General features: G+C 43.8%; 1 protein-coding gene across 3 annotated transcripts in view; it reads right to left on the reverse strand.

Annotated features, from left to right (window-relative positions):
* Positions 1–25263, reverse strand: part of LOC120863388 (proton-coupled amino acid transporter 1) — a 49654-nt gene extending 24391 nt beyond the window's left edge. The window contains exons 1-8 of one of the 3 annotated variants that reach the window (XM_040239553.1): positions 25142–25263; positions 13227–13374; positions 6451–6541; positions 5300–5388; positions 4510–4605; positions 2200–2284; positions 1286–1504; positions 52–332 (exon numbers count right to left, since the gene is read on the reverse strand). In XM_040239553.1, coding sequence (XP_040095487.1) covers positions 255–332; positions 1286–1504; positions 2200–2284; positions 4510–4605; positions 5300–5388; positions 6451–6541; positions 13227–13369 — 801 coding nt within the window. In that variant the 5' untranslated portion in view covers positions 13370–13374; positions 25142–25263 and the 3' untranslated portion in view covers positions 52–254. Of the gene's footprint in view, positions 1–51; positions 333–1285; positions 1505–2199; positions 2285–4509; positions 4606–5299; positions 5389–5755; positions 5774–5995; positions 6032–6424; positions 6542–13226; positions 13375–25141 lie in introns of those variants that run through there. The other 2 variants (XM_040239552.1, XM_040239554.1) reach the window with 2 other exon arrangements.
* Between the last annotated feature and the right edge of the window lie 628 nt (positions 25264–25891).

The raw sequence follows: 25891 nt of genomic DNA on the forward strand, positions 1-25891 counted from the left end.
AAAACTAAGGTAGATAAACACTATATATAATAATTTTTAGAATTATGTTAAAAAACACAACACCAATTTTTGTTTTATATATTTCTCTACATAGGAATACAATATGTAAATCCATTCAAAGGACCTAGAAACACATGTAGCGAGTCCCAGAGTGGAGGAGATTCAGGGTGGGGACATGCTGCTCATAGGTACTTGTGTTGTCTGTATTTTAATGAGCATGTATTGATAAGTTGTTTGGGAAATTACATTCAATATCAGGACGTGATGAAGGACAAGGAATCCTGGAGTGCTGCAGTCCATGGGGTCACAAAGAGTTGGACACAACCTGGCGACTAAACAAACAAAAACCTTTCTTTAAAGTTATCCTTTTAAAGGGTGGTGGGGGAGGGACAGTTAGGGAGTTTGGGACTGACAGGTACACAATGCTATATTTAAAGTGGATAACCAATAAGAACCTACTGTATAGCACAAGGAACTCTGCTCAATAGTATGTAACAACCTAAATGGGAGAAGAATTTGAAAAAGAATACACATGTATATAACTGAATCACTTTGCTGTACACCTGAAACTGACACAACGTTGCTAATCAACCATACTCCAATATAAAATACAAAGTTAAAAAAATAAAATAGAAGGGAAACATGGAAATAAAAATAAGATCCTCAGCCTGATCTTCTACCCATTTATATACAGATGTCCTCTCCTGCACCACCCCACCAACCTAACCACATGGGCTACGTGAGGGGGAATGATCACCGGCTTTAGAATTCTGACAAATAAACACAAAACTGGAGTGGTAAAATAATAATATAATATTCCTGATTATATTATATCATGATTCTTCTATTACTTAGAATAAAAACATAAATCTTATAATTTAATATTTAAGAGTCATCTTAATATTTTCTCTATTTTCCAATCTTATACAATGATCATATATTATCATCTAACTGGGAAAAAGTCTAAACTAGCGATTTCAGTGGGAGTAGTTTTGCCCTCCCCGGAGATGCTGGGCAACATCTAGAGACACTTTTGGCTGTCACAACTTGGCGAGCAGTTGCTACTGGCACCTAGTGGGTAGAGACCAGGTTGCTGCCAAACACCCCGTGAAGCACAGGACAGCCCCCGCAATAAAGAGTTATCCGGCCCAGGTGTCAACAGTGCCCATACTAAGAAACCCTAACTTAAGTACACCGCTTGTAAGTAACACCCCTCTTTATGCTCACTTCCTCACTTTGTATCTCTGATTATTCATAAGACACAGTGAGAAGGCTGGGCTCCTACCTGGACAGTGAACTGATAGATCATGACCAGGCTGACTGCCATGGTGATATTGGCCAACAGGGAGAAGATGGACAGGGCTCGGAGGCTCCTGACGAATACCAGCAGCACCATGAACGGCAGGAACGTGAGCATGTAGAGTCTCGAGTCCATAGTGGGCGTCAGGATCACTGTCTCATTGTTGTGGCAGTTGCTGGTGGTCCCATTGGCCATTTCTATCACCTAGAATGAAGGGGACAAACAGAGAGAGCCTCTCAGATGACAAAGGCCAGTGACCCTCCCACCGGAAGGGGTTCTAGGCTAAACGCTCAGTGTGTGAACAAAGTCGTATAGGAAGTCAGTGGTCATGGAACCATCTTCAGAGATCTTCCTAATTATCATTAGCAACCCAACTGTGAGAGCTGGGATTGATCACATCGTACCTAAAGACAAGAAAGGACTTCCCTGGTGGTCCACTGGTTAATAATTCACCTGCCAACACAGCGGACATGGGTTTGATACCTGGTCCAAGAAGATCCCACATGCCACGGGGCAACGAGACCCATGCTCTGCAAGTACTGAGTCTGTGCTCTACAGTCCACGAACCACAACAAGAGAAGCCATCACAATGAGAAGCCCAAACGCCACAACTAAAGAACAGCCCCTACTCGCTGCAACTAGAGAAAGCCTGTGCGCGGCAACAAAGACCCAGCACAGCCATAAATAAATAAGTAAATAATAAAAAATACAGACAAGAGGACAGCAAGACATCTTGAGGTTTCTCGATGTCCTAGGTCTTTAAATAAAATCAAATGACACTGACCCTGTTCTATGTAAAGTGCTAAGATCTCAATTCTAGTGCTGAACAAAATTGGCTTGGGAGGGATCCTAAGCAGAAAGCCCACTCATCTCTTGCCATTCTTTTCACTAGGGCCTACCTGTTTAAAGTTGTCAGCCAGAAAGACAAAATAGATACAGCAGAATCCCAGCTGCGTGACGATTAGGAAGAAGTCCACAATGTGCCTGTGGGTAGGGAAGAAAGGAAGATAAAAGATCAAACAATAGAAAGTAAGACAGCCAGAGAGATGGGGGTTTGAACAGTGCTTCTTCCCAAGTCATCAGAGACCCTTCCCATCAGGTTACAAGGATAAGAGGAGAAAGTGCGCCCTGATAAGAGGAGAAAGTGTGTCACTGGTCTAGAGCCCTGGCAGAAGGTAAGGGAAGTGCTACCTGTGTGGTTCCCGAGAACACCTTCCTGGCCGCATGCCAGGAATGCTACACGCAGTCAGGCAGGCCCGAGACAGTCCTGAGACTGCACTGGCTGGAGTGGAGCACACACATAAGGACCACTGCCCGTCCCTTGGGTACCCCTTCCCTATGGCCTGCCTGTCCCATTTCATCATGTTTGTCCTAAAGCTATAGGGGGTCCTTAGCATAAGAGCCCAAGAAGCAGACCCCTTCACAGTCTCTTTCTATAACTTGGATCAAAAAACCAGCTGACTCTCACATAAGGACATGGAAAAAAATGTATCAAAACCGGCTGTGGTTTAAGCACAGTTACAACAGCAGCTAGTGACAACCTAATGGGTCATCAAAGGGAAAATGCTTAAATTATAGGCCATTTTAGATGGAACAGTACACAGCAGGTAAAAAGTACGTTAAATCTACGTGTGCCGAAACAGAAATGTCTAAAGACCTTTAAGGGAAAAAAAAAAATCCCACTGAGTTTCCAGTCAGAATGCATAGTATGGTAATTAGTGTAAAAAATGTAAGGAATCTGTACATGTTTTTACATACTCAGAAAATTCCAGGAGAATATTCATGCAACCGTGACTATACTTTTACTCCTCACTTTATGTTTTTCTATCTTGTTAAAAAAAGTTGTTGTTGCTGCTGGGGTTTTTTTCACCATGAGCACACATTAATTTTATTAAAGGAAGGAAGGAAAGGAGGGAGGGAAGTAGGGAGGAAGGGAGGAAAGAAAAAGAGGGCAAGGAATCGGGAGAGAGAGAAAGAGAGAAGGAGGAGAGAGAAAAAAACAGAGATGCAGAAAAAGAAAGGAGAGAGAAGACAGACTCAGCCAACAACCAACCAACCAACAGGGGTCACTTGGCAACTTGGCTTCTGCAGGCACAGAAAATGATTTTGCTGAAAGAATTACAGGAACCTGCATCACAGGAGGAAGCTTACTATGTGTGAAGATAAAAGTCTCCCTATGATCACAAAAAGGAGTTTTTCTGGAGAACATTAATATGATTCAATTAAAAAAAAAGGTCAGGGGAACTTCCTTGGTGATCCAGCGGCTAAGAATCTGCTGTGCAATGCAGGGGACTCTGGTTCAATTCCTGGTCAGAGAACTAAGATCCCACGTATCCTAGGGAAACTAGACCCATGCACTGCAATGGAGATCCTGCATGCTGCAACTAAGACCTGATGTAGCCAAATAAATGAACATTAAAAAAAAAAAGGATCCAGCCCTTGATGTTATCAGTTTTCTACATCAAAATGTACCATTGCCTCAAATGGTAAACAAACAGTAGAATACTTCTCTCCAGGTGTCTGAAAAATTACCAGGAGAAATTTCCAAACACCTCCCACGTCAGCTCTTGAAACATCTCTTTCCCTTTAACCCTTTTGCTCTAATTCCCCTCACCTCCCCCTTGAAGCCCTGCTTCTCCTGCCCAGTGCCCGGCCCTGAAAGCACCTATCAAGTGCGCTTCTCACTGGCACAGTGGGCAAGAGCATCTTTGAGGCTCCTCCCCCTCGGGGCCCCTGCGGTGGACTGCTAGTTCCTGATACTCTCTCTACTGATACACCCTATTCCTGACCTCTTGTTCTCAACAGATCTCCCACATATCTTTCTCCTTCTCCTGGAGAGCCAGGACCATGTAATATGGGGAAACCATCCTCCCTATACCTGGAATTGCTTTGTACCCCTTACAAGAATGTGTTCAAATGTCTGTTGACCAAAAGAGGGGATAAAATACCATCACTGGTCATAGGCTGTCAAAGCTGGAAGAGCCCTTAGCCACCTTCAGGCCAGTGCCCTTCTGTCTTACCAATGAGGAAACTGAGGCCCAAGGGAGAGGAGTGGTCACACAGCTCAAGGTCACACAAATGACCACTGGCAGAGCTGAGCCCAAGCAATGTTCTTCCCATGAGCTACATGGTCTTCCACCCCTCATCACCCTATCTAAAGACCCCCACACTGGGCAGCCACAGCCGCAAAGAAGAAGGAAACCCATTACCTTCCCCAGTGCGCGTGGTTCCGGAGCCAGGAGACAGGGCTGGCTTCCAGGCCATACATCACCGTATCCCCATAGTCCACAAAAGGCTTGTTCAGTCTGGGAGGAAGTAGGGCGGGGAAGGGCACAGTGTGGGGTCAGACAATGACAATGACAGGACCAACGGAGCTCATGGAGACCTGGGTGGGTTCCCATCTGCCACCCGGACACACCACCTAGTCCTCAGTCTGATGCTTTCAAGGAGCATAACTCTGAAGTCAATGGGACAGTTACTTTCCTTATAATTAAGCAATCATCTGGTAAAATCTTTTCAGTGGGGTGCATATTACAAAGCACATAAAACTATAATATGGTCTCTGCACAGTGGTTATAAGTTAGTGTGACAGATGACGTACGTGTGTGCTCACTCAGTCATGTCCGGCCCTTTGGGACCCCATGGACTGGAGCCCACCAGGCTCCTCTTCCCATGGTATTTTCCAGGCAAGAACACTGGAGTGGCTTGCCATGCCCTCCTTCAGGGGATCTTCCTGATCCAGGGATCAAACCCACGTCTTCTGTGCCTACTCTAGTGGCAGGCGGATTCTTTACCACTGAGCCATCCGGGAAGCCCATGTGACAGGTGACAACCAGCTAAAAAAGGGCACAGAAACTGCCAGAGAAAGGCCATTAACGAGCGGCCACCTTCAGCTAGCACAGAGTCGCAAGTGGTGTGTGTTGAGCGCTCACTTCCGGAGCTGGTAATGGAAGCCAGAAGGACAGCCTGTCACTCAAGAGGTGCATGGAACACTCTCACCTGTAGCAGAAGTGGTGAGCGCACTTCACCAGGATACTCATGCAGTGCACAGCCACGAGGCCGATCACCAACAGGCTGAGGGGACCCATCTGTGGACAGGCGTTGCGGGCCAGGGAGGGAGAGACAGGCAAGCAGGGTTAGAATGGAATTTGCACATGGTCGAAACGTGACTAGGGTACCTTCCAATGACAGAACTTCCGGCAGGGCATTTGAGAAACAAACATTCTCATAGCTTAGTTGAGTAGGAAGGGCACCCTCTGAACCTCAGCAGGCCTTCTAGACAATTAATCTCCCTGAGGAGAACGACACAGATTAGGCTGTTTCGAGACTGCTGCCTACTCCGCAGAAAGGAAGGCTCCTGGGACCGTCTGGGAAGAACAGACAGGCTAAGGGCTGGTGGGAGGGGGCGAGTTCTGTCTAGAGTAACGGCACAGGCCAGTCTTTAGCAGAGGACACGTCCATCCTCTGAGCTACCTCTAACTTTATTTATTTATTTATTTTTACTTTTCCCATATATTTAAGTTGATATGTTGTATTTTCATTTTTATTCAGCTAAGAATTTTTTTTTTTCCCCTGGCCTCAAGCCATGTGGGATCTTAGCTCCCAGTCAGGGTTTGAACCAACGCCCCCTGCAGCACTGCAGTGGAAGCACAGAGTCTTAACCAATGGACTGCCAGGAAATCCCCTATCTCCAACTTTAAAAGAAAGCAAAATGGCTTTGGACAGGCAAGCCTATCAGGGGGAGAATCAAGAATGGAAAAAAATAAGGTTTTCAGAGTTGTCCATCTAAGGGCAGGGCATGGAAAGACTATGGAAAATGGACAGAATTCTGTTATTCTTTAGTTAATATTATTGATGGAAATGGCCAGAACCTCCTCCTTACCTCAAGTAGCCTCCATGAGGGCAGGAATCTTTGTTTGTTTCACTCACTAATAATAGTCTTAAGAATCTAGAACAGTGCCTGGCACACAGCAGATCTTCAAAACATACCTTTAGATGAATAAACCTGAACTCAGCTTTTTCTCAACTGCATTTGAAAAAGAAGAGCTTCCCATTTCAAAATGTTTTATATGAAGTAAATTAAACACACACAGACACACCATCTCCTAAAATCTGTCACAATACTTCCTTGCACCAATGCAGACCCTTACCAAGATGCCTGCATTTTTCACCGCCAGAGGCAGCCCCAGGAGTCCTGTGCCAATGTTGCTTTTTAGCAGGTGGATCAGGGTCTGGAACCATCTGAAACGGGAATAAGGCAGAAAAGGGCAGGTTAACAATAATAAGAGGTAACATTTATTGAGTACTTACCATTGAGCTAAGTGCCTTCATGAATCATCTCGTTCAATTTCCAGCATGGCAGGCATATTCTTTACCACTAAGCCACCAGGGAAGCCCAGAATAACACTATGAGATAGGTATTAACTTCATTTTACACAGGATAAAGCCACTTGTTCAAGGTCACACACCTGAGTATGAACCTGGATGCAAACCCAGGCTGTCTGGCCCCCAAGCCCATTCTCCTAGTCACTGGGCTATAATGTCCATTCCCCGAGGCATCTCTGAGTTCACCTTGCTTAGAGATTAGACCAGAGGGACAGTATGGTGTCGCTCCTGGTGTATTGGTTTTCACCCTGGAACTTTCCACTATAAAGACTCAGATCCAGAATTGCAACAGAGGATTCCAAGCATAACTGTGAAGGATAGACACACTGCTGTGAGTAAAGAACAGGGGAAATAACAAAATAGAAGCCCCAAATGCCTATCAGAAAGTTTTATGTAACGTGAACGGAGTAAAAGTCATATGGTCCCACAGTCCCTGGTGTATTGTATATTAAAAAAAAAAAAAAAAAAGTCAAATGCCATAGAGTCCTAAGACTGGAGAAGCCCTCTTCAGACAGTCACCTAATTTATCCTTCTGCCTTGAGAAGTCCCTCTCAAGCTGCAACTGGAAAGCCTCTCATGTGTCTTTCTCACTCAACAAACACCATCTATAATGTGTAAAACACTGTGTTAATGCAATGGTGGAAACTGCATGGATCAGATGTGAACTTTAGTTTCTAGAAACTAATAAAGTCTGCAGGAAAATAAGGCAGACACATGAAAAAGATCAAACATGATACCACTTTGCCCCAGACTTCCTCAAGACTTGGTCCCTGGCACTGTCTGGAAATTCTTCTCCACATATAACCTACATACCTCCTAAACAATGCTTCCACACATGTCTTCCAAACTGCAATTTAGTAGAAACTGAAAGCAAATCATGTGTTATCTTGTGGTGGTGGTTTAGTCACTAAGTTGTGTCTGACTCTTGTGACCCCATGGACTGTAGCCCGCCAGGGAGCTCTGGCCATGGGATTTCCTAAGCAAGAACACTGGAGTGGGTTGCTATTTCCTTCTCCAAGGGATCTTCCCAACCCAGGGATTAAACCAGGGTCTCCTGAATTACAGGCGAATTCTTTTCCATTGAGCCAATGGGAAAGCCCATTAACTTGTAAGAACCATTAATAAATAAGATCTGTCTACACTCTCTGGAAAGGAATTTTACTCTCGGTAACCTTTCTCCCTCTACCTCCAGGAAAAAAATCTTTGACCTTCCTACTGTCCCCAAGTTTCTCATGCAAGATCAAGAAAACTGCTTCAAGTCTTAACAAGAAGAGGCAAGTGCTCTCCTGGATGAAACTAAGAGACGGCAAGGGTCCAGGGGTGACTCCTCCATTATCAAGGGCCAGTGACTAGGAGATAATGGGCAGAATGATGGACCAGTCAAATTTCTATCTTGGCAAATGTTTAATCCACTTAAAGGCAAAGGTAAGAACTTCACCAAAACTACCTGCCTACTGCCTCCCCAAAACACCTCTGGGCTGGGTTTCATAGGAGATCAGATCCCTCCAGCCCTGATTCTGCTATTAATTCATTATGAAAATTCCCTTCCCTCCTCTGGTCCTATCATCTCCTATGAGAGGACTGGACCAGAACAGCATACTTCAACTCTGAAACAGTAGGGCTCTAAGCAATTGACCAAAATTATTCTTTGTTAAAATAATCAGTGTATTTATTTTTGGTGGTGCTGGGTCTTCGTTGATGCGCTCAGGCTTTCTCTAGTTGCGGAGAGTGGGGACTACTCTTCATTGCGGTGCACAGGCTTTTCATTGCGGTGGCTTCTCCTAAGCTTTTCACCAATGGCCACGAGCTGGGATTACCCAAAACCATATGAGTTATCACAGTATCAATTCCATGGACTAGAGAATCTTAACTATGGGGGTAAGAGGGAAAAAACCTAGCAAATCATAGTTCTTATACTTTTTTGGCCTTAGGACCCTTTTATGTACTTATAAATTATTGAGGATGCCACATAGTTTTTGCTTATATGGATTATATCTGCTGTTATATATATGTATATATACACACATATTTTGTATATATGTATATATACACACATATATATTTTATAAATTAAACCAAGAAACTTAAAAATATATATTAATTTAAAATAACAATAAACTTACTACATGTTAATAACCAATTTTTAACAAAAAGTAACTCTATTTTCCAAAAAAATAAAATGTGAGAAGTGCACTATCTTACTTTTTTTGCAAATCTCTTTAATGTCTTGTTTGATACCTGGATTATCTTCTGCATTCAACCTCTTGTGATACATTGCTTTGATGGAAGTCCCTGAAGAAAATCTGCCCTCACACAGATATGTAGTTAGAATGTATCTGAATAGCCTGTTCAGGCAACTGTGATATTTTTTATTTGATACTACATCAAAACTGGACACACACAGTTTCTTAGGAGTTAGTTGTAATGTGGAATCTGACCTTTTCATACTCTACTATGTGAAAATACACTGGCCATCTTGCTCCTTGAATAGATCTCCACACACAATTTCCCAACATCACATTTTGGCCATATGGGAGATACTGGTTCCCTGAGCTACATGGATGTTTCAAAAGCTGGCACATTTCATTAAGCTGGCACATTTCATTAAGCTGGCACATTTTAAAAAATCACATTCATTAGTATCATCCCTAATCTCATTAGACAAGTCTTTAGGTAAAGGGAAGCTGTCAAGGTCACAGTGCAGGATACGACTTTATTTTTACTGATTTTGCTCGAAAGCTCAAATTTCATTGTTGGCAACATATAGTACTGGTTTTTGGGGGATTTTTTTTTGGCTGTGCTGGATCTTCACTGTGGCTCGAGAGCTTTCTCTACTTGCAGCATGCTGGTTTAGTTGCACCTGCGGCATGTGGGATCGTAGTTCCCCAGCCAGGGATTGAACTCGCGTCCCCTGCACTGAAAGGCAACTTTTAAACCACTGGACCACCAGGAAAGTCCCTTAATAATTTTTCCTGAGGTGACGGTCTCATTACTTTCATTTTCAAGAAAATATCTGCCAAGTAGTCAGATCTGAATGACCTACAGTTTCCTAGTTGTTCAGACAACTCAGTAGAACCAGCTAGAGGTGGAGAGGGGCTTATAATGTGGGCAGACAGTCTCCTCTAGTTTGGAGTTCACTAGAGAAAATGCCATGCACCAGGAAAGACTGCAGCCAGGGAGCCTTTACCAGTAATGAGATCCAAGAGAAGCTTTCATGTGCACTTTCCATTTTGTCACACAGAATATTAACAAAATATTCTGGACTGAAGGGTCAAGATTTAATAAAGTTAGTGATATGACTGTTTCATCAAGGACATGCTTAAGTGAAAAATACAACAATGATGAGCATAATTTGGCGTTACCTCCTTGATGCACACTGCTGCTGCTGCTAAGTCACTTCAGTCGTGCCCGACTCTGTGCGACCCCAGAGATGGCAGCCCACCAGGCTCCCCAGTCCCTGGGATTCTCCAGGCAAGAACACTGGAGTGGGTTGCCATTTCCTTCTCCAATGCATGAAAGTGAAGTCGCTCAGTCGTGTCCGACTCTTAGCGACCGCATGGACTGCAGCCCACCAGGCTCCACCATCCATGGGAGTTTCCAGGCAAGAGTACTGGAGTGGGGTGCCATTGCCTTCTCCGTTGATGCACGCTAAGGTGCCAGCAATTTTACCCATCATTGCTTCTGAACCATCAGTGCAAATGTCAACACAGTGAAAAGACAAATCACATCTAGTATTGTGAAAACAGTTTTGACTTCGTGGGCTTCTTAAAATGGTCCTGGGACCCCCAAAGGGTCTGAAGACCATACTTTGCAAATGGCAACTCCAGATAACCTACTGAAGACCAGTTTCAGTCAACTGGTTTCTCAGCCTGCCAGCCTGGGGGAAAAAGTATCAAAGCTCGGTCAAGAGCAGTATAATGTAACACAATAGGGCAACGAGAAAACTTTGCCCGAAAGAGTAAAATCTGAGGCTGTCATCAAAGCAGTCAACAGCTTGATAACTTGAAGGGTTAGGAAATTAACCTCACCAAACACATTATCATGGAAGCACCTGGGGCTCCTATCTGCATCCCTGATTGGGGATTCTTACTGAGTCCTAATCCCTAGAAGAGCCTGGTGTACATGCATATACTTTGCTTCTTGTACTTTGTTCCATGTATTTTTTCCACATACTTTGTTCCTTAGCAAATTAGATAACACAGTGGAGTAAGTCCCCAGGAAACAGGAACCCAGCTAAAAAACTTGTCCCTAACTTTTCTCACTTGTAGAGCTAACTAGGTCCCAAATCAGCTTATACTTAATCATACCTGGCACATTTCTACATGCAACGCTTCTGGGGATCCAGGCCGCAGGCAAGTACTCAACCAATCCTCCAAGTCCCAAAGGAGTACTTTTCCCTGCACCACTTGTGATGGGTTTGTGACACCTGCCATCACTTACAGAGGGGCTTTCCTGGGTCACTTACCCTGTTTCCCAATACCAGGGCAGGATGGGCTCTCAGAAGAAGTACATCCCCAAGCAAGGCCAAGAGAACACTGATCAAACATTCCAATCGGTCAATTTCCAGCAAACAAAGGGAGATAATTTGGCGCTGACTATTAGTTATAACCCAATGTGAAAAAAGAGAGAGATTCAGAATAGCTAACAGCCATGCATTGTCTTCAACATGACAAAACCTATGGGCTACCAATCCTGATGTTGCTAGATGACTGGCTGTGAACTTTGGAGGAGTCCCTCTAAAAATGAAAACCTAGACCCCATATGGCAAGCACTGCATAGACAAGCTGATGTCTCAGAACAAGGAGCAAAAGCAAAACTAGAGAGAGAAGCTTGGAAGAAGCATTTTTCAGTAACTAGAGTGACTTCTTAAGAGAAGCCATCACATGCATTGGCTGCATTTGACACTCCTTCCACCTGGGGGAAGTCACGTAGGTAGGTAAGGTTAGGCAAGAGAGAGGAAAGATAGTTCTCACTGCAGCTGGTTGGGGCCTAAGCAATCTTTTCCATCAACTAACACAGCAAGCATATGGGGAAATCTACAGTAGCATGCCACAGGAGAAAGAAGCTATGGAGATGGAACCTTTATGAGCAGAAAACCAGCTAGAGGTGGAGAGGGGCTTATAATGTGGGCAGGCCCGTCTCCTCTAGTTTGGAGTTCACTAGAGAAAATGCCATGCACCAGGAAAGACTGCAGCCACGGGGGCTTTACCAGTAATGAGTTCCAAGAGAAGCTCCCATGGTCTCCTTGGGCAGTCACAGGGAACAGTGTGAGTCAAGGACATAATGGATCCCTCAGTGAGTCACACCCAACACCCAAGGGAACACACAGAGGATGATGGAAAAGCTTGAGGAATAAACAGAAGGGCTGCAGAAGATGGGGTGCTGTGGTCCAGAGAAAATGTTAGGGCTCTGCTGATTTCAAAACTGAACCAGACAACTCAATGGAGTAGAAAACCCTCTTCTGAATCTTCTCATTTGAAGAGTCAATCAGCATAGCTTCACACGGGGGTCCTCAATCTTATATTTGGAAAAACTGAGGCCCACAGAGGGCCAAACTAACCCAGATGAGACTTGGAATTCAGTTTCCAGAGATAAGGTATAAGCCCTCCTAAGGGCATACAAAGCAAATCACCTCTTCTTTTTCTTTTTAAAGATTTTATTTATTTATTTATTTTGATGTGGATCATTTTTTTAAGTCTTTATTGAATTTGTTACACTATTTCTTATGTTTTATGTTTTGTTTTTTTGGCAGCGAGGCACGAGGGACCTTAGTTCCCTGACCAGGGATCGAACACACATCTCCTGCATTGGAAAGCGAAGTCCTAACCACTGGAGTACCAGGGAAGTTCCCTCTTCTTTACCAACGTCTTGAATCTTTTAGGACCTCCCTGGGAGCTCAGCTGGTAAAGAATCCGCCTGCAATGCAGGAGACCCCACTTCAGTTCCTAGGTCGGGAAGATCCCAGACTTCCCACTCCAGTATTCTTGGGCTTCCCTGGTGGCTCACACAGTAAATAATCTGCCTGTAATGAGAGAGACCTGGGTTCAGTTCCTGGGTTGGGAGGATCTCCTGGAGGAGGGCATAGTGCAGGAGAAGTTATTCTTCCCTCTTCCTATTTATTCTGTCAAATGCCCTGGTTGTTTGGTGATGGGGACAGAAGTCTGGGGGAGACTTTGCAAAGGACTGTCTGTACTGGACTTGGAGTTATTGAAGCTTCTAGCACAGATGACCCAAGGCTTTAAATTAAAAGAATGTTCTCTCTAGAAGTTTTTCTTATGTTCAGGCTGTTACTTAGCACCAGTCTTCTGCGACCAACGCAGGTGAAATGAACAAAGAACAAGAAACAGAGTAGAAAGTAACTGACAAAGAGCTCAGATCTCAGCACCATCACTCACTTCATCTCTTTACGTGTTACTCTCATCTGTAAAGTAGGGAACTGATAAAATCAGGAGGCAAAAATAACTCAAAGGGAGATTACATTACTAACACAGAACGTGGGAATACGATTCCCACCCCTAGGGCAGACAGAACAGCTACTTACGTTGTGCTGTTGCTTTCCCCAAACCGCATGTAGGACCCTGAGGAAGAGAAGTTGTTCAGGCCTTCTGAAGGGCTCTCCTCCGGGCTCGCGTCGGTGGAGCTGTAGTCTCGGTAGTCCTCATCCCGAAGTCTCTGCGTGGACATGGTAACTGGGGGGACAGGGGCGGCACTCAGACCTCCAGCGGCTTGTGCCTTTAGCTCCAGGCCTGGGGTCGGCTCTAGGGCAGAAGCAGCCACTGTCACAGAGGTCAGTGACAGCTGCACTATGGATTAAGTGCAGTGAGAATGCCCGATACTGACAGAAAGGAAAAGGGTACAAAGTACACATGGGCGGGCTGGGCTTACTTGACTTCTGCCTCTCGATGGACGGTGCCGCATTCACAAGTTTCTAAATTTGCCAGCACACCAGGACAGAACAAAGGCGAGGTTCTGCTTGGGAGTGGGGAGGAGACGCAGACAGGGACCTCTTGGTAGTCTTTCCTATGCCTTAGGTTGGGATTGACAACCCCTTCCACTGAGCTAATTTCTTGGACCCCGGACAATAGTGACATTTTATCTATATCCGTCTTCCCCAAAAGCAAGCTCTTAAAAGACAGGAACCTAAATATTCCTAAGCTGCATTCTATTTTTCCTATGCATTCAGTACAGTAAGAACCTTCTGCAGTCCAGAAATCCCGTCCAGATCATCTGATTCTACTCAAACTCTCCACCAGGTCCCAAAGCTACAAAAGATGTTCCCTTTCTGCCAGGACCTCTGGTATGTTCTATACTCTTTGGTGTATACTCACTCCCTCATCCTAGGACTCTTTTCTTGCAACCAGCATGAATACTGAGAAACGGAGCTAAAAGCAGCTCAGAGGAAGACTAGGAGCATGACAGGTATCCGCCACTGGCTCTTGTTGCAACATCTCCCTTCCACCCGTCTTCCTTTTTAACAGATCTGCCAATTTTTTTAAAGACAGTGGAGGAAGAAAACCCTCCTATTACATGCAGAGGAAGGACAGAGAAGATGGTATCCTCTGTGTGGACTTTGCTTTAGTAATTAAGCAGCAGAAAAGAGAACAACAAGGACTTCGCTAAGATACATTACAAGTTATGTTCCAAGAGCTGTGTAAGCTCCCAGAATATGAGGGTCTGTTGCTAAAAGAGCCGTTGGAGGTCACTCCAAACTGCTCATTTTACAGATAAAGAATCAACCCCCCCAAAAGCTGAAGGGACCTGCTCTGCTACAGCCAGGTAGCAGCCAAGCAGTAAACATACATCCTGACACTCTGCCTGAATCTGGAAACATCACTGAATACACTGCCAATTGCAGTGATGGAATATCATAATAAAAGAGAGTCAACTTCCTCCAGGAATCTGCAATTGAGTAAGGAAAAAAAGGTTCATGAACAGTAAAAATCACAAATAAAAATCCATCTGACACTTGGCAGACTGGTACAACCACCTGCCTACAAAGTGCTTTTCCCTAACCTGAATCTCATACGCTGCCTCAGATGCCCGGGAGAAGACAGGACCTCCAAGGGCCATCACAACGTGCTGTCCCACCTGACACGTAACATTAGTTGCCAGAGACTAGAGAGCTCTCTGTCAAGTGCTCCCAGAAGTCCAGCCCCTGGGGATTCTTCAGACCCCCACCTGGCACCCGAGTGATCCAGGGTGATCTCATTTTCTCCCACCAACCACATAATCTCATGAAGAAAGTGCTTGGCAGAAAGCCAGCAAAGGACTTGGCAGTCCCAGAGAGGATTCTGCCTCACTTCACCACCAGAGCTGACCTTGCTAAGCATCTAAGACAGCATCATTTATTCACATGGTGGAAGAATTCAAGGAGTCATCTAAGCTCTTGGGGCAACTAAACTCATAAGAAGGCTGGGGTGGGGGAAATCTATAAAGTATCTTCATGTGAACAGCTGAAAGCTGCTACTCAGGTAAAATCGATTCAGTGAGTTGCTATGCAGGACACATCCCTGATGGTCCAGCAGCTAAGATCCCATGCTCTTGTTGCAAGGAGCCCAGGTTCAATCCCTGATCAAGGAACCAGATCCCACATGCCTCAACTAAAGATCCTGAGTGCTACAACTAAGATCCAGCATGCCAAATAAGTAGGTTAGTATCTATGCAGGTCAGGATCGTGAAAAGTGAAAGTGTTAGTTGCTCAGCTGTGTCTGACTCTTGCGATCCCGTGGACTGCAGCCTGTTCAGCCTCCTCTGTCCAAGGGATTTCCCAGGCAAGAATACTGGAGTGGGTAGCCATTCCCTTCTCCAGGGGATCTTCCCAAGCCAGGGATCAAACCTAGGTCTCCTACATTTCAGGCAGATTCTTTACCATCTGAGCCACTAGGAAAGCATGTCAGAAGACCTGGGTGCTAAAGCTGCCTCTTATCACTAGTTTGCTCAGTGGCCTGAAGCAATTCTTATTTGACTCAGGTCTTAGTTCCAAATGCTAAAAATTTGGGTATGGGGGGTATGGTATACTAACCTATCTCTCAGCACCTCTTCCAGGAATCAGTGTAATTCTTTATGCAAACAACAGCTACTTTTGAGTCTCTTCCAACATACCCAAAGCGTCTGAGGAATAGAAGCCTTCCAGGTGAACCCTGCATATTACCAAGGAAGAGGAACAGAAAACAGACACTGACAAGTTCCCCAATCCCTCCCCATCAACCAAGAAACCACTCTTGGTACAGACACTCAATTTATTTCAAACACTGTTAAGAAGCCTCCTCATGTCACTGTAAAAACTGAAGTGACCCACAGCAGATTATCACTAAGAAAACTGTTCAGAAAGAAGCTGAAAATCTATAGATCAAAAGTCCAGTGAACAACTGCAGGATGTGGAAGATGTGGCTTGGCAACCGTGCATGTTGAAAAAGGAGAATAATGCTACTTACTGGTTTTAGTTGATGATAAGCTCAACAGAAATCAATGATAACACAATAGATGCCAATTCTGCTAATGCAATTCTTGGTTTCACTGCAAGAAAGAACCCCAGGGAGATGACAGACTGTTCTTTTTTTTTTTTTTTTGCTATACCTTGTACTCTCTTCCAGGCAGCACACTATAAAGGGGATGATGATCAACTGCTGTATAGCCAGGGGTCAGCACCAAGGTCACCAGGGGGAAAGAAAGCAGCTAAATGAAGAATGGTTGGAAGTCCTGAGAAGGTTCAACCTGGAGAACTGGAAACTCAGAAGGTACAAAAATTGTCTTTCAAAGCTGTTCTAGGGATCAGATTCATCCTTTGGAGCTTCAAAGATTACTCAGAAACAGGATCATTAGGTAGAAAGTAAAGGGAGGCAGGTCTTTGGCATAAGGAAGCCAACTCTCAAAGGAGTTATCCACAGGACTTCCCTGGTGGTCCAGTGACTAAGACTTGACCTTCCAATTCTGGGGGCCCGGGTTTGATCCCTGGTTGGGTAACTAGATCCCAGATGCCACAACTAAAGATCCCGTGTGCCACAATTAAGACCTGGTGCAGCCAAATATATAAACAGATAAGGATATTTTAAAATGTATATATGTGTGTGTGTGTATTAAAGGCAGTATCCAGGAACTTCCCTGAGTCCTTGGTTCAGGGGTTGAGACTCCATGCTTCCACTGCAGATGTAGGGTGGCCAAGGAGACTAGCACTAAGTGGGGATCAGGGAACTAAGATTCTGCAAGCTGCATGATGGCCAAAAAGGAAAACAAAAAAAAAAAACAAAAACAGGAGTTGTCCAAATGGATCACTGGATCATTCTAGGAGATAGTGTATCTTATTCCTGGAAAGTTCCAAGCAGAAGCCCTTCTCAGAACTGCTAAGCAGGAAATGAAGCCTGTAGAGGGTGGGTGTGATCACTCTCTGGAGGTTACTTCCTTCTAGGGCCCTTCTGGCAACCAAGGCCTCCGCGTCTTTTCTCTAGCTATCCCCACTTAGTGCTAGTCTCCTTGGCCACCCTGCCCTGAGCTCTCTGTGATGAAATCTGGTTTCCACCATCTACTGCTATAACTGCCAATTCCTGCCCTGTGGGAGTTTTAATAGACCCTGTTAACTGTCCAAATGAGGGATGTAATATTTAAGAGTTCAAAACAAGCTTGTTCTTCAGGTTCTTGAGGACAATGAACAGAGTTTATATAACATGTGTGGTCCATTAACACAAAGTAAAAAATCTCCATAAAATATTCAGATTCAAGAGAGTACTAAGTAAGAAAAGTCTGCATGTTGGGTGACAAATATATATATTCAAGTGTACATTCGAACCAAAATTGAAACATCAACTCTTTAAATAACCTTGATAAATGCTCTTCTTTTCCCTTATATAAAAATTACTTTTAACTAATCAACAATTGCTATTTTAAGGTCTTTTCTCACTTATTTCATATCTACTCTTCCTTAAATCAATGCAGTATACACACAAATGATGTTTAGTTGTAACATAATGGTCCATCATTATATTAATAAAATAATTTGCTTCACTAGCTCCCAGTTAAATTTTGAGCTTCTGCTTCTTTTAATGAATATCTTATAGCTAAAAAGTTCCCACACATAATTTTTAATTTTCAAGTCATATCCTTGGAGTAGAGTTAGGTGAATAGGTTTTTTAAATGGTTTTACTATACAAATGAGTAAACTAACCTAAAGTGTCACTAGCAATATATGGACATGGCTCTCTCTTCATAACCCTGACAATGTTGGATTTTATTATTATTTTTTTTTTTTGGCCATGCTACATGGCTTGTGGGATCTTAGTTCCCCAACCAGGGACTGAAACTGGGCCCTCACAGTGAAAGTGCTGAGTCTTAACCACTGGACAACCAGGGAATACATGGATAGTATAATTTTTATTTCTGATATTTCTGATGAATGAATGGCTCCTTGTATTTATTTTACATTTCTTTAATTTCCAAAAAAAGACAACTGATAATCAAGACTTTAAGAGCATCTTTCCTCCACCTATCAGACTCATAGTTTTGAAAATACTTAGCTCATTTTTGCGGAGAAGGCAATGACACCCCACTCCAGTACTCTTGCCTGGAGAATCCCATGGACGGAGGAGCCTGGTAGGCTGCAGTCCATGGGGTCCCTAGGAGTTGGACACGACTGAGCGACTTCACTTTCACTTTTCACTTTCATGCATTGGAGAAGGAAATGGCAACCCACTCCAGTGTTCTTGCCTGGAGAATCCCAGGGACGGGGGAGCCTGGTGGGCTGCGGTCTATGGGGTCACACAGAATCGGACACGACTGAAGTGACTTAGCAGCAGCAGCAGCAGCAGCTCATTTCTGAACTCACTTTTGAAAATCTAAAATGTTCTTAAGATAGCTATTTAAGAGTTTAGTGATGGGACTTTACTGGTGGTCCAGTGGTTAGGACTCCTTGAATTTCCACTGTAGGCAGTGCCAGTTCAATCCCTAGTCAGGGGGCTAAGATTCCACATGCTGCACAGCAGACTGGCCAAATTTAATTTACTGATTAAATTCTATTCCGAATTTCAGTATAGTAAACAGGATGACCTCCAACAAGGAGAATCCATTTACATGAATTTGTAGGTCTCTTTCGGGGCACACAGGAAAGTCAAGGGGGGGAAAGAGAAGAGGGTGGGAAAGGCACTGCGAGTGTCAGTTCACTTCATCACCAAAAGCTAAACAATATTTCTAAGGGTGACGGGTAAACACATAAAAATATCCACTAAAAACTATTAAAACTAATAAATTCAGCAAAGTTGCAGGATATAAGATCCATATACAAAAATCAGTTGTGTTCCTATACACTTTCAATGAACAATGTGAAAACAAACCAGAGAAAACAGTTCCATTTACAACAGCAACAAAAAGAATCACATATTTAGGAAGAAATTTAGCCAAGTAGCTGTAAACTTGTACATGAAAACTATAAAACACCATTGAGAGAAATTAAAGATGACCTGGGTAAATGAGAAAACATCCCAATATTCATGAACTAGGAGATTTAACACTATTAAGGTGGCAAAATTCCCTAAACTGATGTACAGATTCCGTTGAATCCCTATCAAAATCCCAGCTCCTTTTTTGCAAAACTTGACAAGCCAATTCTAAAATCCATATGGAAATTCAAAAGGTCCAAAACAGCCAAAACAAATCTGAAAAAAAGAAAAAAGCTGGAGGACTTCCCAATTGCATAACTTAATACAAAGCTACAATAACCTCAAGACAGTACAGTATTGGCATAGGACAGACGTACAGATCAACTGAACAGAATTGAGAGTCCAGAAATAAACTCTATACCTAGGTCAAGTGATTTTTGACAAGGGTGCCAAAACAATTCAATGGAGGAAAAAAAGTCTTTTCAACAATTAACGCTGGGACAACTAGAAATACACGTGCAAAAAAAAGAAGCTGGAACTCTACCTCCCACCATATACAAAACTTAACTCCAAATAGGACTTCCATGGCAGTCCGCTGATTAAGACTCTGTGCTTCCAATGCAGGGGTCACTGGTTCAATCCCTGGTCAGAGAACTAAGATTTCATATGCCACTCAGCGTGGCCAAAAAAAAAAAAAAAAAAAATTTTCAAAATAGATCAAAAACCTACATGTAAAGGTTAAAGCTATAAAAACTCTTAGAAGAAAACATAAGCATAAACCATTGTAACCATGAATTAAGCAGTTTCTCACATATGACAGCAAGAAACACAAGAAAAAATAGATAAATTAGACCTAATCAAACTTTAAAATGTTTATGCCTCAAAGGATACCACCAAGAAGGTGAAAAACAACCCACAGAATAGGAAATATTTCTAATGAGGTACTTGTGCCCAGAACATATAAAGAATTATTATAATTCATTAATAAAATGAAACCCAATTTAAAAATGGGCAAAGGACCTGAAGAGCTGTTTCACAGAAGATGTGAAAAAAGCCAATAAACATATGAAAAGATACTCAATATCTTTAGCCATCAGGTAAATGAGAAACAAATATCACATGTGAGGTATCACTTCACATACACCAGGATGGCTAGAATCAAAGACAAGTAACAGCAAGTATTGGCACAGATGCAGAGAAATTGTAGAGAATCGTCTCTTACATTGCTGATGAGAAGGTAAAATGGTGCAGTCACTTTGGAAAACAGTCTGGCAGTTCCTCGAAAGGCTAAACATAGTTACCGTGAAGAGCAGTGATAGTGTTAGTCACTCAGTCGTGTCAGATTCTGTGCAACCCCATGGACTGTACTATAGCGTGCCAGGCTCCTCTGCCCACGGGATTCTCCAGGCAAGAATACTGGAGTGGGTTGCCATTTTCTTCTCCAGGGGATCTTCCTGAATCAGGGGCTGAACCCGGGTCTCTTGCATTGCAGGCAGATTCTTTACTGTCTGAGCCACCAGGGAAGCCCACAGTTACCATATGACCCACTAATTTTGGCTATTAGGGATAACGCTGCTATGAACATCTTTGAGTACATTTTTCTACAGGCATACATTTTCAGTTTGGTATGTACCTATTAGCGGTGGACAGGACCCAGCAATTCCACTCCTAGGTACATACCAAAGTGAAAATGTATGTCCATAGAAAAACGTGCACACAAATATTCATAGCAGCATTATTCCTATTAGCCAAAAAATGAGGGGAAAAAAAACCTGATGAGTGGATAAATGAAATGTGATATATCCATACAATGGAATATTACTTAGCAAAAAATGAAAAAAGAAAAATGTGAAATCCTGATAGATGCTACACATGGGTGAACCTTGAAGACATTATTCTAAGGGGAAGAAGTCAGCCACAGAGGACCACTTGGGATCTGGGAGGGATTAAGGGGTGATGGCTAAAGGGTTGAGTTTCTTTGGGGGTGATGAAATGTTCTGAAAATGACTGTGTTGCAGAACTTTGTGAATTCAATAGAAAAGCTGTTGAACTGTATGCTTTAAATGGTTGAATAGTATGCTATGTGAATTTAATCTCAATAAAACTGCTAAAACAAACAAACCGATCTCTGGGCCCAATCTGATTCAACCTCAGCACTTAACAGGCTTCTTCTTATGATAGGTACACCCCAGGCCTCATCTCCTACCAAAGTTTATGGATTGATGATATATGCAGATTAAAAGTACTACATTATAAAACAATTACATTTTCTAGAACCCAGAGAAGCAGGGAATTCTCTAGATATTCGCTCTCTTCTCCATTGCTGGAACTCCAAACACACGAACAAAGTCATAGACTGTGTTTCTATATGTGGTCTACAAGGAGGGAAGTAAAAATGTCTGACATCCACATGATTTGTTTTCGAGGACATGGGACAGTGCTCCATCTGATCTACCACAGAATCACTTCCCCCGACTTGAGACTCCTGCCTGACAGAGTGTGGTGCATGGGCAGCCACGAAACAGCTGCTGACCTCAGCAGGCTCTGCACAGGAGCAGCTGAATGAGCAAACTTTTACTCACCATCATAAAAATCTCTAAACATTAGCACCAGGCATGACTGACAGGTGACCAAGCTCCAGCTTCCCAGTTATAGATGAGAACACCAAAGCGTCAGCTGGTTAACAGTTTGGGATCAGAACCCAGCATACCATATTCCTAGACCAGTGTTCTTTCTAACACACCACCTACTCTTCCTAAAATCTCCCTGGGAACAGAACTCGGGCAGGATTAAGTCTACAGGCGGAATCCCACATAACAAAAAGTACATGAGTTCAGAGCCTAGTTATGTGACCTTAATCTCCCTTTGTCTTACTTTCCTCATCTGAAAAATGTTATTAATAACACTTACATCACAATATTGTTACAAATGTAGAAGTAAAAGATGTTAAATATGCTGCTTGGTGCATAATGGACCCTTATTAATGGTAGCAACTATGTTATTACTAGAGAGAATGAAGTTCAAGGCAGGGAGTCACTACACAAATAAAGTACCACAGGACTTCCTCCATCCTATCACTCTGGAGAGCTGAGCCAGGTCCTCACCTCAGAAATAATCATCTATCTGCTGAGAGCATCCCAGTAACCCATGGAGACAGAATGCTGAACTTCACAGAAAAGGGAAGCACAGAGGAATCCTTCCTACTAGACAGAATCATTGAGAACTGGCCCTGGGTGTCAAGGATTCCAAGAGAAATGTCTGGGAGAAAAGAGCAGAGATAGCACCAAATACAGTATCAGGAGCTTACTCTTTTTAGTATATGCAGAATGTCCTATGCAATGGACCCCACACACTCATTAAATATAAGCTAGCTTTGTGTGCTCAGACCTAGTTAGGCCTGGCCAAAGGAAGGAGGTACAAGATTCCTCCAAGATCTGAGTTAAGACTCAATGTGAACTTCCTCTTTAGGAAAAAAGAGAAACGCTAGCCTAGGACTTAGGGGGTAGTCACATACTTCTGGAAGAAATTATGAGGACTAGTCAACAAAAGTAGAAACCAAAGTCCACTCACTCAGCCCAGTTCTAGGATCTCACTCCAAGTCAGGGTGGAAAGAAGGAATATATCATTAACAGTAATGTCTCCTCAGCATCTGGTCCTGGAAGAGGTATCAAGAACTTAAAGAACTGAGACACTCGGTGGGGAAGAGAGGAGAGAGAGGGAAAAGAAAAAGAAAAAGGAGAAGCATTTAACATGAGAATTGTTATCTAAGCAAAGAGAAAAATGAAGCATGCACAAAAAAGCTGCTCCACTATCTCTAACTCACATCCCACCTGCTAACAAGTCCAGTCCTAGAATTTCACATAACCTCAGTTAGAAGAAAACTTAAAAATTTTATCTGGTCTGATCCTCTACCTACCACATTCCCAAAAGTAACTGCCCAGTGACAATGACCTCTAGTGATAGGGACTGGCATACTCTGTGTTGCAACATGCTAGAGTAGCACTTCTTTCAAAGTTCTTATTCTCACCCAACAGGGAAGGAAATGGTAACCCACTCCAGTGTTCTTGCCTGGAGAATCCCGTGGACAAAGGAGCCTGGTGGGCTCCTGTCCACGGGGGTCACACAGAGTCGGACACGACTGAAGCGACTTAGCATGCATGCATGTATTGGAGAAGGAAATGGCAACCCACTCCAGTGTTCTTGCCTGGAGAATCCCAGGGACAGAGAAACCTGGTGGGCTGCCATCTATGGAGTTGCACAGGGTCGGACACAACTGAAGCAACTTAGCAGCAGCAGAGGCATTCTCACCCAAAAACCACTTCCATTATGGTATTTCCATCCACTGGTCCCAGCTGTCAAATCTGGAACACTACAAAAGAAATGGAATCCGCCTCCTTATACTGCCTTTAAAATAGACAAAGTTCTGAGCACTTCAAGCTGCCACAGGGATGAGGCCAAATGAACAGATACATGCTTCAAAGGGAAAACAAGGACTCAAGAGCAGACAATTATAAATGGCACAATCAGAAAACAGAGAGAGAGGGACTTAATATCATCATCAGAGAAGGCTCTGTTGCATAAGGCCTCCACCTCAGTCTCAAACTCAGAGCAAATGATCAAGCCTTTGGTGTCCTCTTGACTTCAAGAACACCTTTTAAAAAACCACATTCTAAACATACAATCATGTTAATTACTGTAAAATAGGCTCTCAACAAGAATCAAAGAGGCCCTTGATCATACTTAAAACAATAAAAGTCAAAATCATTTTCAGCTGTCAGCATTTAGTTTAGATATATAAACAGTAAGAAAAAAGGAGGTGGATTTCATGGCAACCTACAAACAAGTAGGGAAACTGCTTCCTGGACAACTGTATTAAGAAACAAATGGAGGGGGCAGGTAGGATCTCTCTGGTTAGAAAACAGACTGAGATACAGACAATGTCAGAGCAGGAGACCTTAGGGATTCCATTCCATCACTGTACAGACTGAGAAACCTAAACCCAAGCAAGGATGGAAGTCATCCCGGGTTGCAAAGCAAGTGTCAGAGCTAGAACAAAATCTCCTAATTCCTCAGTCTCAGTTCTTTCCATTACACCAAGCTATCTTCTTTCAGCATGCCTCAAATAACTGCAAAACATTCATCGGAATAACCAGCATTCCTCAAATCTGACAAGCTACATTAAAAACAAAGCAAAGGTCTTGACATTCTTCAAGTTAATGCTAGCGTTCTCCATAACCTCAGCTGGGAGCCGCCTACCCTCCCAAGAGCATCATACTCTGCTTCCTATTTCATATTTCGGGATGACTTACACAAAATTGCAGGATGCTTAAAAACAAAACCTACAGAATGATGAGTTTGCAGAAAAATCGGGGAAGAGTGAATGAGGGAACCACACCCAGAGCCAAGCCGATCTAGCGGCAATTGAGAATGCAAAGCTGAAAAGGGGAGAACGAACGAAGGAAAAGGGTGGTGTTGGTTTTTTTTTTTTTTTCACCTGTCAAATTTTCTGCAGGAGGCAGTCTAGTGAAAAGCAAAAAGCCGCTGGAGTTCACGGACACTTGGATTCTAGTCGCAAGGCTGCGACTAACTCACCGGATGACCTTAGGCAACCCCTACTTTTTCTTGGACCTCGATTTCCTCAACAGCTCTAGAAAGTGATTGCAAAAGATAATTTCCCAGAGTCCTGGTAGTTCCGGCATCCTATGACCCAAAGACCGGCTATCAGCCATCTCCCAGCAGGGCTCCCGCAACTGCCGGGTCACCTCCCCGCGATGTCTGGACCACCGTAGGAAGCGCAGCAGAAGCCCCTAGCTAGCCGTTTCGGTGATCCTTCCCATCTCGGGACCTGTTCCCACACCTGTCAAAAAGGAGGGGGAGGTCAAAGGAGACAGCGCGAAGAACACCTCTCATCCTGGAGGGGAGCCCACAACGCACCGCAGCTGCCACCGGAGAGCCGAGGAGACCAGGACTCGCAGCCCAGGCCGGTCGGTGCCAGACCCGGAGCATCTGCTGAACCCGGAGGAAGGCGACTTGGGTCCAGCAGAAGGCGACCACCCGCCGCCAGCCCCAGCCCATCAGCGCGCGGACTTACCGCTCGGGTTCCGACTCCAGCTCTGGCTCCCACTTCGGTGCAGCAGTCCACCAGTCCACCAGTTCCTGCCTCAGCTCGAAGCCCTAGCCATCCCCACCCTCCGCTGCCCAAGCAGCCGCTTCCGGGCCTGTCACGTGACCCAGGCGCTCAAACCTAGGCCCGGGTCACGTGCTCCCTCGCGCGGCTACGCCTCCCCTCTAGTGGGCTCGGCTTCGCAGCACCACCTGGCGACGGGGAGCTGAAACTGCGGGAACGACGGTTCTCTGGGAGTTGGGACTGGGCCGGGCGTCGAACATCTGGACACCAGCCGCGAGCCCAGCGTCGCAGAGCACAGTCACCTGAGGTGTGGGCTTGTGGAAGGTGGCTCAGTTTTCCACCCGCTGGACTTTCTTTAAGACGTTTCAATGATCATATGCTGCTTTTATGAGTGAGAAATAATACATCTTTTCAAAACTTTAGTTATATTTTAAAACTTTTACCCAACATATGTGGTGGCGATCGGAAGTGGGACTCTGAGGTAAGGCCAATTCTATCTTTCTAATATATTTTAAAAATTTAAGTAACATTTTTGAATGACAACTTCAGTATGTTTGAGGTGTATGCCTTATCTACGCTTCTCTTTTACTTTAAAAAATGTCTTTAAAAATTTAAAGATTTAAAAGTTTTTAATTTAACTTAAAAAGTTAAAGATTTAACTTTAAAAAGATTAACTACTCAGAGAAACAAACCCACAAATTATTGATACAGCTA

The sequence above is a fragment of the Oryx dammah genome, unplaced genomic scaffold (assembly GCF_014754425.2).
Source record: "Oryx dammah isolate SB20612 unplaced genomic scaffold, SCBI_Odam_1.1 HiC_scaffold_5, whole genome shotgun sequence".
NCBI classification, from domain to species: domain Eukaryota; kingdom Metazoa; phylum Chordata; class Mammalia; order Artiodactyla; family Bovidae; genus Oryx; species Oryx dammah.